General features: G+C 42.4%; 1 protein-coding gene across 1 annotated transcript; it reads left to right on the top strand.

Moving 5' to 3' along the window:
- Nucleotides 1–49: 49 nt before the first annotated feature.
- On the top strand, nucleotides 50–11286 carry LOC144262121 (pantetheinase-like). The gene is made up of 8 exons (XM_077811757.1): nucleotides 50–262; nucleotides 336–466; nucleotides 4347–4539; nucleotides 5374–5665; nucleotides 8087–8460; nucleotides 10557–10727; nucleotides 11053–11157; nucleotides 11251–11286. Exons 1-8 carry the CDS (start codon nucleotides 50–52, stop codon nucleotides 11284–11286), a joined length of 1515 nt encoding a protein of 504 aa, XP_077667883.1.
- The last annotated feature ends 4380 nt before the right edge of the window (nucleotides 11287–15666 follow it).

Below are 15666 nucleotides of genomic sequence, written 5' to 3'. Positions count from 1 at the left end.
TACCCTTCAGAAACTTGCTCTGTTTTCCATTTACCACTGAGCATCAGCAATGATCATGTTCCAGCCTCACATATATGCTACGGTTTTTATACTCTCAATCCTTCAGGCCTTTGCCTTGGACAGCTACATTGCAGCAGTGTATGAGCACTCTGTTATATTGCCAGATGTCACTGGGAGTCCTGTTTCGTCTGACGAGGCTTTGACACTAATGAACAAAAATATGGATGTTTTGGAAGGGGCCATCAAAGCAGCGGCCCAACAGGTATTGTCTCTTAATTTTCTTGGTTATTTGTTTTGTTCTTGGTGGTAAGTGCTTAATTTAGCTGTTGTTTCAGGGTGCACACATCATTGTGACTCCTGAAGATGCCATTTATGGCTGGGTCTTCAAAAGAGACACCATTTTCCCCTATCTTGAAGACATCCCAGATCCACAAGTAAACTGGATTCCCTGCACTGACCCTGAAAGGTATCCCTTGTGAAGTATCTTCCAAATAGCTTTAAAATAATGTGTTAATGGTCTGAAGAGAAGTGGATTAATGATAAATGCAAAAGACCTGAGAGGTCTTTTGAATTTGACTCCAAGATTATTGTACACAACAGTTAAATAACCGAATGTCTAAAATGTTCTGCTCGTAGGAGAAGCAGATAACATGGGTTTTCAAAACTGGCATTGTTGGTGGAACAGAGGAGGCAAAGAGGTAACATGATAAGAAACAAGTGCAGATATGGAGCTTTCGGGGTGGGGGATAAGCTATGAAGAGCTTTAGAGGTATGTACAAAAGATGTGTACTTGTAGTGTAGAAGGGGGAACAAGTAGAGGAGGGGAAGTAACAGGGTCAAAATAACAGGAACAATAACTTCTCCATTGGAAAAGTAACACATACACTTTATCAGGTTGTCGAAGTCTACGTTACTGAAGTCAGAGTTAAAAGTTTGCATTATAGTTCAATTGCGAGGAATGGGGTGTGTGGGGGATGGGTTACTGAACATACTGGAGGTTTCTGAGACGTATGCATATAGGGGCAGAGTCTCTTTGGCTATGTCAGCACAGGAGCTGAGAGTATGCTTCCCAGCGCAGGTAGACAGACACATGCTAGCACTGCTTGAGCTAATGATCTAAAAGTGGCTGCAGTGGCTCACACTAGCCACCCACATACATTCCCAGGGCTTGGGTATGATTGTACCCCTGGAAGCTGACTGACGCCCCCAGTCAGTGTGTTGTATGTGTGGTGGGGGGTACAGTGTATTCAGTACATCTTAACTGGAGCTTTCATTGCTTTTAAGGTTTTGCGTGGCTGAGTATTGGTCTTAACCATCCTTAAGTGGGTTTAACTAATTTTTTTGTTTGAAGGAGCAGACAGAATGTCTTTTGGTATGTAAGCCATACCTCTAAATCGATTAGAATATTTGTGAAAGGATTAATTTTCATATTAGTTTACATAGGATCTCACTTAAATCCAATTTGTAAAATATAGACTCCTTATCTAACCTTTGTGTATAAATTTACATGCATTTCTTGTGTATAATTTTACATGCATTCCCATTGCGTGAAAGACGAGACTTTTAAAGATGAGGGTTATATGGGATTATACCATCCCCTAGGCTCTGATTACAGTGTTTGCAGGTACTGAACTCGCAAGTCTGTTGTCAGCCTGCTGAATGGGGAAGAAGCATGATATTTCAATCCTGCCTGTGTCTCAAGATTCATGAGGAATTCTCAGAGCATTTGCACAGGTCTGGGGCATTTGTGCTGAGGATCAACCTTCCATGCTGCTACTACAGCTCTCTCCTACTCGCCCTGCTGCCACACAGTAGCACATTTCAGAGTAACAGCCGTGTTAGTCTGTATTCGCAAAAAGAAAAGGAGTACTTGTGGCACCTTAGAGACTAACCAATTTATTTGAGCATGAGCTTTCGTGAGCTACAGCTCACTTCATCAGATGCATACCGTGGAAACTGCAGCAGACTTTATATATACACAGAGCATATGAAACAATACCTCCTCCCACCCCACTGTCCTGCTGGTAATAGCTTATCTAAAGTAATCATCAGGTTAGGCCATTTCCAGCACAAATCCAGGTTTTCTCACCCTCCACCCCCCCACACAAATTCACTCTCCTGCTGGTGATAGCCCATCCAAAGTGACAACTCTTTACACAATGTGCATGATAATCAAGTTAGGCCATTTCCTGCACAAATCCAGGTTCTCTCACTCCCTCACCCCCCTCCAAAAACCCACCCCCATACACACACAAACTCACTCTCCTGCTGGTAATAGCTCATCCAAACTGACCACTCTCCAAGTTTAAATCCAAGTTAAACCAGAACATCTGGGGGGGGGGTTAGGAAAAAACGAGGAAATAGGCTACCTTGCATAATGACTTAGCCACTCCCAGTCTCTATTTAAGCCTAAATTAATAGTATCCAATTTGCAAATGAATTCCAATTCAGCAGTTTCTCGCTGGAGTCTGGATTTGAAGTTTTTTTGTTTGAAGATAGCGACCTTCATGTCTGTGATTGCGTGACCAGAGAGATTGAAGTGTTCTCCGACTGGTTTATGAATGTTATAATTCTTGACATCTGATTTGTGTCCATTTATTCTTTTACGTAGAGACTGTCCAGTTTGACCAATGTACATGGCAGAGGGGCATTGCTGGCACATGATGGCATAAATCACATTGGTGGATGTGCAGGTGAACGAGCCTCTGATAGTGTGGCTGATGTTATTAGGCCCTGTGATGGTGTCCCCTGAATAGATATGTGGGCACAATTGGCAACGGGCTTTGTTGCAAGGATAAGTTCCTGGGTTAGTGGTTCTGTTGTGTGGTATGTGGTTGTTGGTGAGTATTTGCTTCAGGTTGCGGGGCTGGTTGTCTGTAGGCAAGGACTGGCCTGTCTCCCAAGATTTGTGAGAGTGTTGGGTCATCCTTTAGGATAGGTTGTAGATCCTTAATAATGCGTTGGAGGGGTTTTAGTTGGGGGCTGAAGGTGATGGCTAGCGGCGTTCTGTTATTTTCTTTGGTTAGTCTCTAAGGTGCCACAAGTACTCCTTTTCTTTTTACAGTAGCACATGAAGCTGTACCTAGAATTTTGGATGTGTAATTGAACATTTCTATGAATTTCTAAAGGGAAACCGTTGTGTGTGTGTGTGTGTGTAACAATTTGCTAGTCAATAGCACCACCGAAGTCTCTCTCCATTCTTTTTCTTTTAAAGGGGCAGATGAACCAATTTTAGTAGTTTGAAATGAATGTTTTGGACACACTTGAACTCAGCCCCATGAGCCATCATTTTGGCTATAGTTTTAATTGTTTTTTTTTTAATAATGCATTATATTTATAGTGAAAGGTAAAGGCTGCTGCTCATGTTTTGAAGATCAATGTAAAAACCAGACTATGATCACACATGTGAAGAGAGGTGCACTGTCTGGGGGAGCCTGAAGAATAAGGAAAGCAGGCCCTGCTCCCTCCATCCCTTCCCATTAAACAAAAAGCACGGCAAGGAGAGGGATTCAACATGCATTTCTTTATATGCTAAATATTTATACTGCTGTACGAAGTTGGGAGAAATTTTTTTAACAAGTAGATTTTTTTGTTGAAAAATGCATTTTTTGGTACTCTAAAACTATTCACAAACTTGACAAATAGAGCTAAGAAAAACAAATTTTTTTTGATAAAGTCAAAATGTTTCATTCCTACTTTTCGTTTCAAAATAAATTAAAATTTGGCCAATTTAAAACACACACATACATGATGAAAACACCCCAAAATATCTGAATCAAAATATAAAACTAAAAATTCATTTTGAGTCAACACAAAATGAATCAAAAACATAAAATATTTGAAAACCGTTTTTAGTTTTTTCAATCTGATGACCAATTTAGGAAAAAATTGGTTATCTTTCAAATTGAACTGACAAATCCATACTACATTCAGCTCTACTGTAATAGCCCCCGTCCAGTTTCAGGCAATCGTGGTAGGTGCTGTACAAATACCTAGGGGGATTCACACCCTGTTCCACGCAGCTGACATTCTAAGGCCTCCATCCTGCTGTAGGTTCATTGAGAGCAGACCCTTCCTTCCACCCATGCAGAAGTCCACTGAGGTCAAGGAGCTGTCCGTGAATTCTGATAGTCTGCCTGTACAGCTCCAATTGCAGGATTAAAAAATAAAAAGCCTCCTAATACTCAGGTGCTCCATAACAGCTGCTGCTCTAAACGCCAGTGTGCCATTCAAATATTAACTTTGAAGCCTATTTTCTCATTTTTTTTTTTTTCAGCTTTGAATTTAGTTTGATCCTGGGTTATTTTTTTGTTTTATGCATTTTCCTTTTGCCAAAAATGAACTAGATTTGCTCCTGCGGCAGTGCAGGAAAGGCTCAGCTGCATGGCAAGAAATAACTCTATCTATGTGGTTGCCAATATTGGAGACAAGAAGCCATGTAATTCCAGTGATCCCAAGTGCCCCAGCGATGGTCACTATCAATACAATACTAATGTTGTCTTTGACTCAGAAGGGAAATTGGTGGCACGCTACCATAAGGTAAGAAATAACATTACACTGTTCTTTTCTGTCAGTCTGGGAGGGAAATCTCTCAAGGTGTCAACATTTTTAAACTGCACTGGGAGGATTAGTTGAAACGGGATGGGGGCAGGAGAGTGCTGCTAGGCTGAAAGGTGTTAATGGCTGTCATCAACCAGTTCTTTGATCTACAAACAATTTCAAATGTGGTTAAAGCTGCTAGCTCTACTAACCATATATCTCCCTTTACCCCCTTCTGATTTTCCTGATTTTCACCAAAATCAATAGGGATCTGACCACTGATGCCTAGAACATCCCCTGAAATTTTGGAGTTGATCAGGTGTGGTGTTCAAAAGTTATCGCATAACAGACAGAGAAATATCATTAAGTAGAGTGTTAGATCAGGCTTCACTCAACTGGTTATTGGGACGGACTTGGAAATATAGAGTATGTTTACACTGCAATAAAAGGCCTGCATCACCCCCGCATGGCTGGACCAAATCAGCTGACATGGACTTGGGCTGTGGGGAATTGCAGACATTCGGATTGAGCTCTGAGATCCACTGCCTTGCGGGGTTTCAGGCCCAGGCTCCAGCCCAAGCCCGAATGTCTATGCTGCCATTTTTATCCCACAGCCCAAACTCCGTGAGCCCAAGCCAGCTGACCCAAGCTCTGAGACTTGGTGCCATGGGTTTTTTATTGCAGTGTAGATATACCTTTACATGTTCAATATGAAGACTTTTAGATTTTTTTTCTTTTTAAATGCAGGTCACCTTTAACAGTTTTATAAAATGTTTCCAGGTTATTGCATTAGGTGCCTTTTAACGGTGTTCTTCCTATGGTTTGTTTTTTCAGTATAATCTCTTTATGTCAGAAACTCAGTTTGATTCCCCCAAGGAGCCAGAGATTGTCACTTTCAACACATCCTTTGGAAAGTTCGGCATTTTCACTTGCTTCGACATACTTTTTCATGACCCTGCTGTGACTCTGGTGAGCAAGTTACATGTGGATACTGTGCTGTTTCCCACTGCTTGGATGAATGTCCTACCACATTTGACTGCTATTGAATTCCACTCTGCCTGGGCTATGGGGATGCATGTCAATTTCCTTGCGGCTGATACACACAACACCAGCATGGCTATGACAGGTAATTTGCTGTTTGGGGTAAGGTGAATTATTTTTGTAATACTTTTTTCATGCCCATCTTGATTATCATACACATTGTAAGGAGAGTGATCGCTTTAGATAAGCTATTACCAACAGGAGAGTGGGTTTGTGGGGGTGGGGGGGGGGAGAAAACCTGGATTTGTGCTGGAAATGGCCCACCTTGATTATCATACACATTGTAAGGAGAGTGATCACTTTAGATAAGTTATTACCAGCAGGAGAGTGGGGTGGGGGGGGAGAGAACCTTTTGTAGAGATGAACACCCATTTTTTCATGGTTTGTGTGTATAAAAACATCTTCTGTATTTTGCACAGTATGCATCCGATGAAGTGAGCTGTAGCTCACGAAAGCTTATGCTCAAATAAATTGGTTAGTCTCTAAGGTGCCACAAGTACTCCTTTTCTTTTTGTAATACTGGATCTTTAGTCTCTGTCTCTTCTTTGAGATTATTTTATGCTGCACAATGTATTTCTTCTGAAGCCAAAAACCACCATGGTAGCCTCATTCCTAATTTCGATATTCCTGATGGCAAATGAGGACAGAGCAAAACTCACTGTGTTTTTGCTTTTTATGTTTTTTCCTCTCTCCTTCCTAGCTTCTCAGGAACTTCCTTTGTTCTTTTTATTGACTTGCTGTGCATGAACAAAATCTTGCAGCTTCTTTGCTTGGCTTCTCTGAGCTGTTAAATCTGGCTTTTTGCTGATAAACAGTCCTCTTCAATCTCCCTTCTCAACACATATCACTAGGTTGCCTTCACCCTCAAATGCTCTCTAGTTCAGCTAGTTCACACAAAGTTTTCAATAGCTAAAGAACAAAACCCATTCTAGATTACTATAAAATACAGTCATAACGCTGGGTAATAAATGAAAACCAGCATGCAAGATTCCATTTATACTAACCAAACGCAAGACTAGTTTGTAGCACCATTCAGCAATGTTCAGCCCCTTAGAACCAAGTTTTCAGGGCTGTCACAAGAGCACTGTTCTTCACCCACTTATTTTAAAACAATGTGACCTTGTGTTTACTGAGAACTAAGTAAATGGAATATGATCTTTTAGCAAAGGACCACATTTGCATTTTGAAACCTATTAGATCTCATGCTTGCATGATTTTAGGGTAGGGTCACTGATCGTATTCACGTTGTCTGAAATACAAGGGATGTCTCCCAGTCTCGCCCTCATCTGTTATATGAGGGCTTATCAATCTAGCAGACAAAGGTAACAAGATCCAATGGGTGGAAATTGAAGCTTGACAAATTCAGGCTAGAAACGAGGACGGTTTTTTAACCGTGACGGTGATTAACCATTGGAAAAATTTACCAAGGATTCTGATGGATTCTCCGTCACTGGAAATCTTTAAATCAAGATTGGATGATTTCAAGAAGATATGCTCTTCTTCATCCCCAGCAGATAGGCTTGAAGCAGGAATTCAAGAATGGAAGTCCTAAGGCATATGTTTTGAAGGACCTCAGACTAGATGGTGATAATAGTGCCTTCTGGTCTTAAATTCTATGAATGAATGAATATGGGATGGCTGTCATAGGATTCATCCCATGCATAGAAACTCTTACACAGTGCTGACTGGAGTGTCATGCTGAGAACATCTGATATTTTGTCCCCCATGGTCCATTATGATTGGCAGAGGTGAAGAGATTCAGGAAAGTATATAGGTGTGGCATGGAATCCAATACTCTAATAAATGGTCCAGTTTCTCTCCCTGATTTGCCTTTATCTGGTCAGCCAGATTCCCCTGATATGGAGTTCTCAAGTGGGGTAAATCCAGCATAGCCAGTTCCTATGCCATCCCCCTCCTAGCCCTGGGGTAGGGCTGTAGGGTGAGTGCATTGGGCTCTGGCTGTTCTCAGCTGGTGGATGACCCTTTTAGGTCTGTTGTCAGCTAGCATACGTCACAGCAGCCCTCAAGCTGCTCTGTTCTGCAGTGGGGCCAAGCTGAGCAGAGACTCAGGTAGCCATAATTGGATTCCTGACAGCACTGCATGCTACCATGCCCCAGCCCCCTTCTGTGGTGCTGATGAGATCTCAGCCACAGTTGAGAATCTGGCCCATTGTCTCAATAAGAACACCATGTACCCTAGGATGACCAAATGTCCCAATTTTATAGGGACAGTCCTGATATTCAGGGCTTTTCTTATATGGGCACCTATTCCCCCCCACCACCCCAATTTTTCGCACTTGCTATCTGGTCACCGTAATGTACCCTGTCCCTTCTCCAGGAATTTTAAGAAAAGACTTGAGTTCTTAAAGGTTTGATTTGGGAGGTTAATTTTTGGTAATGTTCTAAACATCATAATAGAATAGAACAGCATTGGGGAAAATGAAAAGGACAATATCATTTAAATGGCTGATTCTTTTGGACTGAAAATTTTGCCTGTCGCTCACAGGGAGTGGTATCTATGCACCTGATGGACCCAGGGCATTTCATTACAATATGGATACAGAGAATGGTCACCTCCTGGTTGCGGAACTGAGTTCACACCCTCATCTTTCTCCCACCTACCCTGCTGCTGTTAACTGGAGCGCATATGCCACAAGTGTCAAACGTTTCTCACCAGATGACTGGGATTTCTGTGGAGTCATTTTCTATGATCAGTTCACCTTCACTGAACTCACTAAGCCTGAAGGAAATCGTACAGTTTGCCAGAAAGACCTTTGCTGTCATTTGAGCTACAGGATGGCGGAGAAGCGAGAAGATGAAGTTTATGTGCTGGGTGCTTTTGATGGCCTTCATGTTGTAGAAGGAGAATACTATTTGCAGGTAAAGCTTATTTTTGGGGACATATACTTCATATATATATTGATGAGGCTTCTTTGCATGGGAGATGCTTTTGGATCCTTGGAGAAAAAAGGGACAATGATGTATTCTCATGTCCCCCTGCGTGGCCCTTTGGTTGCTAGTAATGAGTTGATGCTGTAATTTCTAATGAGTCTGCTTGCCCTTCATGCCAAAAATAGCAAGTCTTGAAATGACCCTGCGTACAAACTCAGAGTTCATGTGAAATGAGGGAATTGATCTTACATTATAATAAATTATTCCACGATAGAATAGATCTTTATATTCTCCACCCCTTTTTCTCTCCCGTCTTTATTTCACCATTTGCATTGTCCACTGTGCTGTCTTAGAGACAACTTCAGGATGATAAATAGCGGAAAGATGTATTTGAGATGCTGTTAGTGACTTTGAAAATTGGAATGAAACAATCTTTTTCTGTCTCCTTCATCAGAGTTGATCTTTATCTGATGATTATTTTTAAAATCTCAGTTGATTGCATCCAACTGTACAAGATATTTTACTCAGCTGAATTCATAAAGATTGAGTTTTTTCTTATTTGCCATGTCATGTCAATGAAGCATATATAAAGTATCAAAGTTTTATTGGAAATATCCAATGTTTTGTTCTGTTAACCAACCATTTGGGAAAGACCATGATTTACCATTAAGTGCTATCTTGCTGTAAATATTAATTTTGTTTAGTCACATTACATAATATGGACTGTCCTTTGTTTTTTGAGCAAATCTATTATATTGGCTAATTACTGACAGGTCCTTTTTAAATTTACTTTCTTCTACCTATCACCAACCACTTTCCTTACCAGCTGTCACAGATTATAATCCCATTATGTGTCTTGATATTTTAGCCACTCTATATCTCCTTTGATACATTTTCAAAAAGTCATTTTGATGGAATCAAAGTTCTTGTTTGGTCCAGTTGATAAAATTATTTTAGTTCTTGCCGAATGTCCAGTGCTGTGGACTGTCTTTTATTTCTCCATAAAACAGGCTACAGCAGTTTATGCTGCCTCACATTATCCAACCTGGAGGGATTGTCTCTGGGAATAAAAGGCTAAGTCAGTCTCTGTACCCATTCCAACCTTGGAATCTCTGCTGAGATGGCCAGCAACAGGGTGTCAATTATGGTGCTGGCTTTATTATGTAGACACCTATCCACCAAGAATTGGATGGAGACATCCAAATTAACATCTGATAGACCACCAGCTAGGCCACTAAGTGATTTTGGTGCTAACAATGTGTATAAGATTGCCTGAGCTCTCCATCAAAGAACTTGTCTCAGTTTTATTGGTTAAAAGTCAACTTTTTGATGGAGGAGTGGGAAGAACAAGTGGAAATGGTAGAGGTGGCTCTTAGGGAGAGCATAAAAAAGGGTCCAGGGCAAAGGTGCTGACTTTGTTTTCCCTGGGGGTGCTCCACTCTCACTCTGCCCTAAGGTCCTGCCCTCACTCTGCCTCTTCCTGCCCCCATTTCGCCCCCCTCTCCTGAGGACATGCCCTTGCTCTGCCCCCTCCCCATAGGCCCTGCCCTTACTCCACCTGTTCCCACCCCTGCTCTGCCCCCTCCCTGGACCCTTCCCCGCCCACTGCTCTCCACCCTCCCCCAAACCCCTCTGTCAGCCACCAAACAGCTGTGGCTGGTGGGTACTCCAGCCCCGGAGTACCCATGGACTCAGTGCCTAAGGTCTAGAAAAGTGGAACAGTCTAGCGTGAAATAGGACAAAAGAAGGGGGACAAAGTGTCAAGCAGGAGCAGAGGTATCCAGTGGGTAGGTGGATCTGGAAAGGCTACAAGGCCAAAACCAGCTGATAGAGAGAAACCACTGCCTTTGTGTGCACTAGGTGAGGGAGGGGAGAGCAGTGTGGAGAGACATGCTAGGGAGACAAGCTGCAGAGCTGGAAACCCTTTGATCAAAAAAGTTTGTTCCTGATGCAGTAACTTAGTGGTTCGTTGGCATAAGAATTGAGCTGAATTGGTACCATCTGGTCTTGAAGAAAACACAGTCAAATTTTACTATTAGTAAAACGATTCTCCTAAATGCACGTTCCTTTTCTCTTCCTCATAGATATGCACACTACTGAAGTGTGAAAGCACAGACTTGAAAACATGTGGGCTGCCAGTGGCTACTGCTCACACCAGGTTTGAAGCATTCTCTCTCAGTGGCACATTTGGCACTAGTTACGTCTTCCCAGAAGTCTTGCTTAGTGGGGTTCAGCTGGCGTCCGGCGAATTTCAGGTAGGAGGATGTATTTGAGCTGCTTCAATCTAGCTTCCCGGGGGCTCATAGGGGAAAGTAACAAAATAGTGCAACAAAGTCAAAACAAACCTAAGACAAACTTGTTAATAGTGGGGGGAAAAAAACATGTATTTGGTGCCCTTTCAGTTCAGCAATTGGCCTCAGAAAGCAATTTGGCTTTGTATGTTATGGTTCAAGACTTTCCGTAATTAAACTGTTTCCTCAAAATATTTAACATTTACCTTATAAATGCATGTCACTTGTGCACCATGTCACATTGCTGCTTTGTTAAGGATGTCATTTTATTGTCCTCTTCTTCATCTAGGTATTAAGTGATGGACGTTTGATCAGTCAGAGTGGTACATCTAAACCAGTTTTAACAGTGACGCTTTTTGGGAGGTGGTATGAGAAGGACCCACCAAAACCACACATCTGATGAAGTGAGCTGTAGCTCACGAAAGCTTATGCTCAAATAAATTGGTTAGTCTCTAAGGTGCCACAAGTACTCCTTTTCTCTTTACACCAGATACTGTTATTTCAGAATAACAATGTCCCATAATGCATCATCTACTTAAACAATAACCACTGTGTTCCTTGTTTCCTTTTATAATCGTCCTTTGTTTAGTAAATATACAGCAGCCTATTTCATTACTGTTACATATTGAGAAATAAATCAATTGTGACCACTATTTTATGACTACTTATTCTTTTATCACTGTTGAATAGCAGTTGCCTTTGTCTCACTGACTTCTGGAATTTGTTTTTTCTAGCGTGCAAAAAACTGAGCGTTATGAAATAAATTGGTTAGTCTCTAAGGTGCCACAAGTACTCCTTTTCTTTTTGCTGATGTTAAACTGTATATCAAAATACTATTGCATATTTTTTAATTTTAGATAACTATGGGATTAATAAATAAAATAACTAAAGGCCTGATCCTGCATAATAAATGCCAGATAGAAAGGCACACAAATGCAAGGAATAAAACCTACCCAGCATGCTGCCCAAGGATATGTGGCCTATTCACATCCCGTGTTTCCTATTATGAGTCCAACACTCACTACGCTTACCACAGCTCCTTCCTTTCACACAGTTTCTCCACGACCCTTCTGTGTGCCATAACCTCATGCTCTTTGGCACACTGGACTATTGCACTATATTTAAGGTCCTTTGTTTTCAGTTTTAACTAGTTTTTTATGAAAAAACCACAGGGTTTTAAAAAAAGCCATTATTTGTTTTTTTTTACCAATTTTCATGCTAATTTTGGAAGTGCCAGAACTCCCTGGAGCCAGCTACCTGCTCCAGAAGGAGAGATGGGTGGGGGTCAGTGTGGCGATGCTGACTCACCCCCTGGGAACATAAGGGCAGAAGATTTTAAAAATTGTAAGCCTGGGTATTAGAAGCCCTTTCTCCAGGCAACAAGTAAGGCAGCACCCGCCCTCCCTTCCCTTGAGGTGGCAAATATCAGGTTTGGTTAGCACCTGCTGTAGGCATTGCGCTAACTGCACCTTTTCAGCGGGCCTGGGAAGGAATTTTCCCCTCACCACCATATTGGCTTAGGTGAAGTGGGGGTTTCAGGGAGGACCTATTATGGTGAGGAAGAACGGGAGCTAGGCAATAGATCGCAACTCATTTTGTAAGTGTGGGGCAGATGTCTGCTGAGAAGGATCTGGGGGTTATAGTGGATCACAAACTGAATATCGGTTAACAATGTGATGCAGTTGCAAAAAAGGAGTATCATTCTGGTGAGTATTAACATGATTCTGGTACGTAAGGCACGGGAGGTAATTGTCCCACTCTATGCTGCACTGGTGAGAGCTCACCTAGAGTATTATGTCCAATTCTGGGTGCCACACTTTAGGAAAGATGTGGATAAACTGGAGAGAGTCCAGAGGAGAGCAACCAAAATGATAAAAAGGTTTAGAAAACCTGACCTATGCAGAAGGTTAAAAATACTAGACCCATTTAGTCTTGAGAAACAAAGACTGAGGGGAGACCTGTGATCAGTCTTCAAATATGATAAAGACTGTCATAAAAAGGATGTCAATCAAGTGTTTTTCACATCCACTGAAAATAGGACAAGAAGTAATTGGCTTAATCTGCAGCAAGCTAATTTTAGGTTAGATTATAAGGAGACACTTTCTAAGTATTAGGATAGTTAAATCCTGGAATAGGTTTCCAAGGGAGGTTGTGGAATCCCCATCACTGACGGTTTTCAAGAACAGGATGGACAAACACCTGTCAGGGATGGTCTAAGTTTACTTGGTCCTACCTCAGTGCAAGGAGGAATTGATAGGGTGACCAGATAGCAAGTGTGAAAAATTGGGACAGGAGGTGTGTGTGTGGGGGGGGGGTGCAGGGTGGTGGTGGTAATAAGTGCCTATATAAAACAAAGCCCCAAATATTGGGACTGTCTTTATAAAATCGGGACATCTGGTGACTCTAGGAATTGACCTGTTGAGGTCCCTTCAAGCCCTACCAATCCATTATTTCAACACTTAAATGTTAGAAAGGGAACAAAGTGGGGTGGCTTCAGGCAGGATTTGTCATGGTTGTTCCCCCCCCCCCTTTTCCTTTTGTCATGAGTGGGTTTTATTCTTTAAACCATTATGTATCAACTATTATGGCTCAACAATGTTCAATGAAGATGGTTGTAACAATATTATGTTTGGTTGTTGTCTCATCTGATTTCAGGCCTAACAATATATGGCTGGGAAATTTCCAAATCAAGTGATACAAAATATACCTAAAATATTTTTTAGAACTCAAATTGACTGACACATTTCCATGAGTTATCAAGAGACATGTTGAATGGTTTGTAAATAGGTGGTACCAGAACTACAAGTTCTTTGAAAGTTTTCTGTTCCTCTGTCATTTCGGTGCTATATGTAGCAAGGATTCAGCAGGCGTATAATTGTATGGCTACTTTTTTCTAAGTGCTGTTGTTGCACTTGTAAGCTTACTCTGTTAGAGTGATGTAGCTTTGAACAGCAAGAGGCGCACAGCCTTAAAGGAGTGAAGCTACTTTAAAAGGCTGGAATTTAACTTTTCAGAGAGCCCAACGATGGACTCTACCTGATAATTATTTTAACCCTGATGATAATTTTATATAGTTAAGTTTTTTATTAGATTTGGCCACAGTGACATTCGTCCTTTTTTTCCCTCCAACCCATTGCACAGCTCGATGCAAGTTCAGTTAATTTAGCAGTAGAAAATCCAACTTTGATTCCAACTCTGCTTTCCAAAAGGTTCTGATGAACTCATCAGCTTTGCTGGCTATGGGCATGTGGAACTGCAAGACAACTAAACATGGCCATAGATGATGCTGTCCATCAGCACAAGAACATGGATTTGAGCTCGAGTTAGCCAGTGGGCCAGCAGCATAGTCCGTCAAGTGAGCCACCTATCCATGGGCAAATCAGTTTGATATGGAAAAGAGTAAGGAGCTGTTGAGAGGGAGGGAGGAGTGTGTGTGTTGTTCTACACCTTGTCTTCTGTGACTGCCTGTCACTTCAGGGTATGTACGGTATTCCCATTCAAACCTAGAAAACCACCTTAATGCATGTTGCAAGGAGCTGGGGAAAGATACTGTATTGTGAAAAGAAAAAAAAAATTAAGAAATTAGAAGCTAGGTTTTGGGTTGCTTTTTTTTAAAGCTTAACAGACCCAGGGTTTTAAATTAAGATAAGAGCAGAGCAGTAATGAGATGTAAACTAGAGAGATAAGTTTTTGGGAAATGAAAGAATCCATGGATTCATGCTGTTCACACCACCCAAACGGAATTCAGTGATTGAAATATTAACTCTAAGGCCAGGTCTACATTACAGAGCTATATCGGTATAACTATGTCACTCAGACGTGTGAAAATTCTACACCCCTGAGCAACATAGTTTTACCAACCTAACCCTTTGTGTGGACAGCGCTATGTCAATGGGAGTGTTTTTCCCACCTACACAGCTACCGCCCCCCCCGGGAGGTGGATTCTTCCACTATGCCAATGGAAGAAACTCACCCATCAGTGTAGTAGCATCTTCACTAAAGCGCTACAGCTCAGCGGCGTCAGTGCAGCTGCACATGAAGACAAGCCCCGAGTCTGTTTCATCCTCATTCAGATTCTTTTCAGGGACTGAGGTGAGGCTGACCCGTCTGTTGTTCCCCGGGTTCTTCTTCTTCTTCTTCCCCTTTTTAAAGATGGGCGCTATATTTGCCTTTTTCCAATCATCCAGGACCTCCCCTGATTGCCACGAGCATAGGCGTCGACTCTGCGGGTGCTGCAGGGCTGGAGCACCCATGGGGAAAAATTAGCAGGTGCTCCGCACCCACTGGCAGCCAAGCTCCCCCCGCCCATACTCCCTCCTCACCTCCTCCTCTCCCAAGCATGCCACGTGCCCACTCCTCTCCCTCCCAGTGCTTCCCACCCGCTGCCTAACAGCTGTTTGGCGGCACTTAGGACTTTCCGGGGAGGGAAGGGGAGGAGTGAGGACATGGCACGCTCAGGGGAGGAGGCAGTAAAGAGGTGGGGCAGGGGCAAGGACTTGGGGGAAGGGGGTGGAATGGGGGCAGGGCGAGGGTGAGGCGAGGGGCACGGGGGGAGTTGAGTACCCATGGGGCAGAAGGGAAGTTAGCACCTATGGCCACAAGTTTTCAAAGATAATGGCCAATGGCTCTGCAATCACATCGGGCAATTCCCTCAGCACCCTCAGATGCAGTAGATCTGGACCCATGGACTTGTGCATGTCCAGCTTTTCTGAAATCTAAGTGTAGCACTCACAGCCAATTTGGGCCTCTTGTCCTGGTTCTTAACAGTCTGCCCTGGTACTCACATTCTTGAGTTACTGCAAGACAGCTTAACAACCACCCCACTCTGTTGAAAGCCATCCTGTCTGTCACTCACAGGGAGTGGTATCCATGTACCCAATGGGACCAGAGCATTTCATCATGA

This window comes from Eretmochelys imbricata, chromosome 3 (genome assembly GCF_965152235.1).
Source record: "Eretmochelys imbricata isolate rEreImb1 chromosome 3, rEreImb1.hap1, whole genome shotgun sequence".
Classification (NCBI taxonomy): domain Eukaryota; kingdom Metazoa; phylum Chordata; order Testudines; family Cheloniidae; genus Eretmochelys; species Eretmochelys imbricata.
Note: the sequence above shows the minus strand (reverse complement) of the source record. Positions and strands in the feature narration are given on the sequence as shown.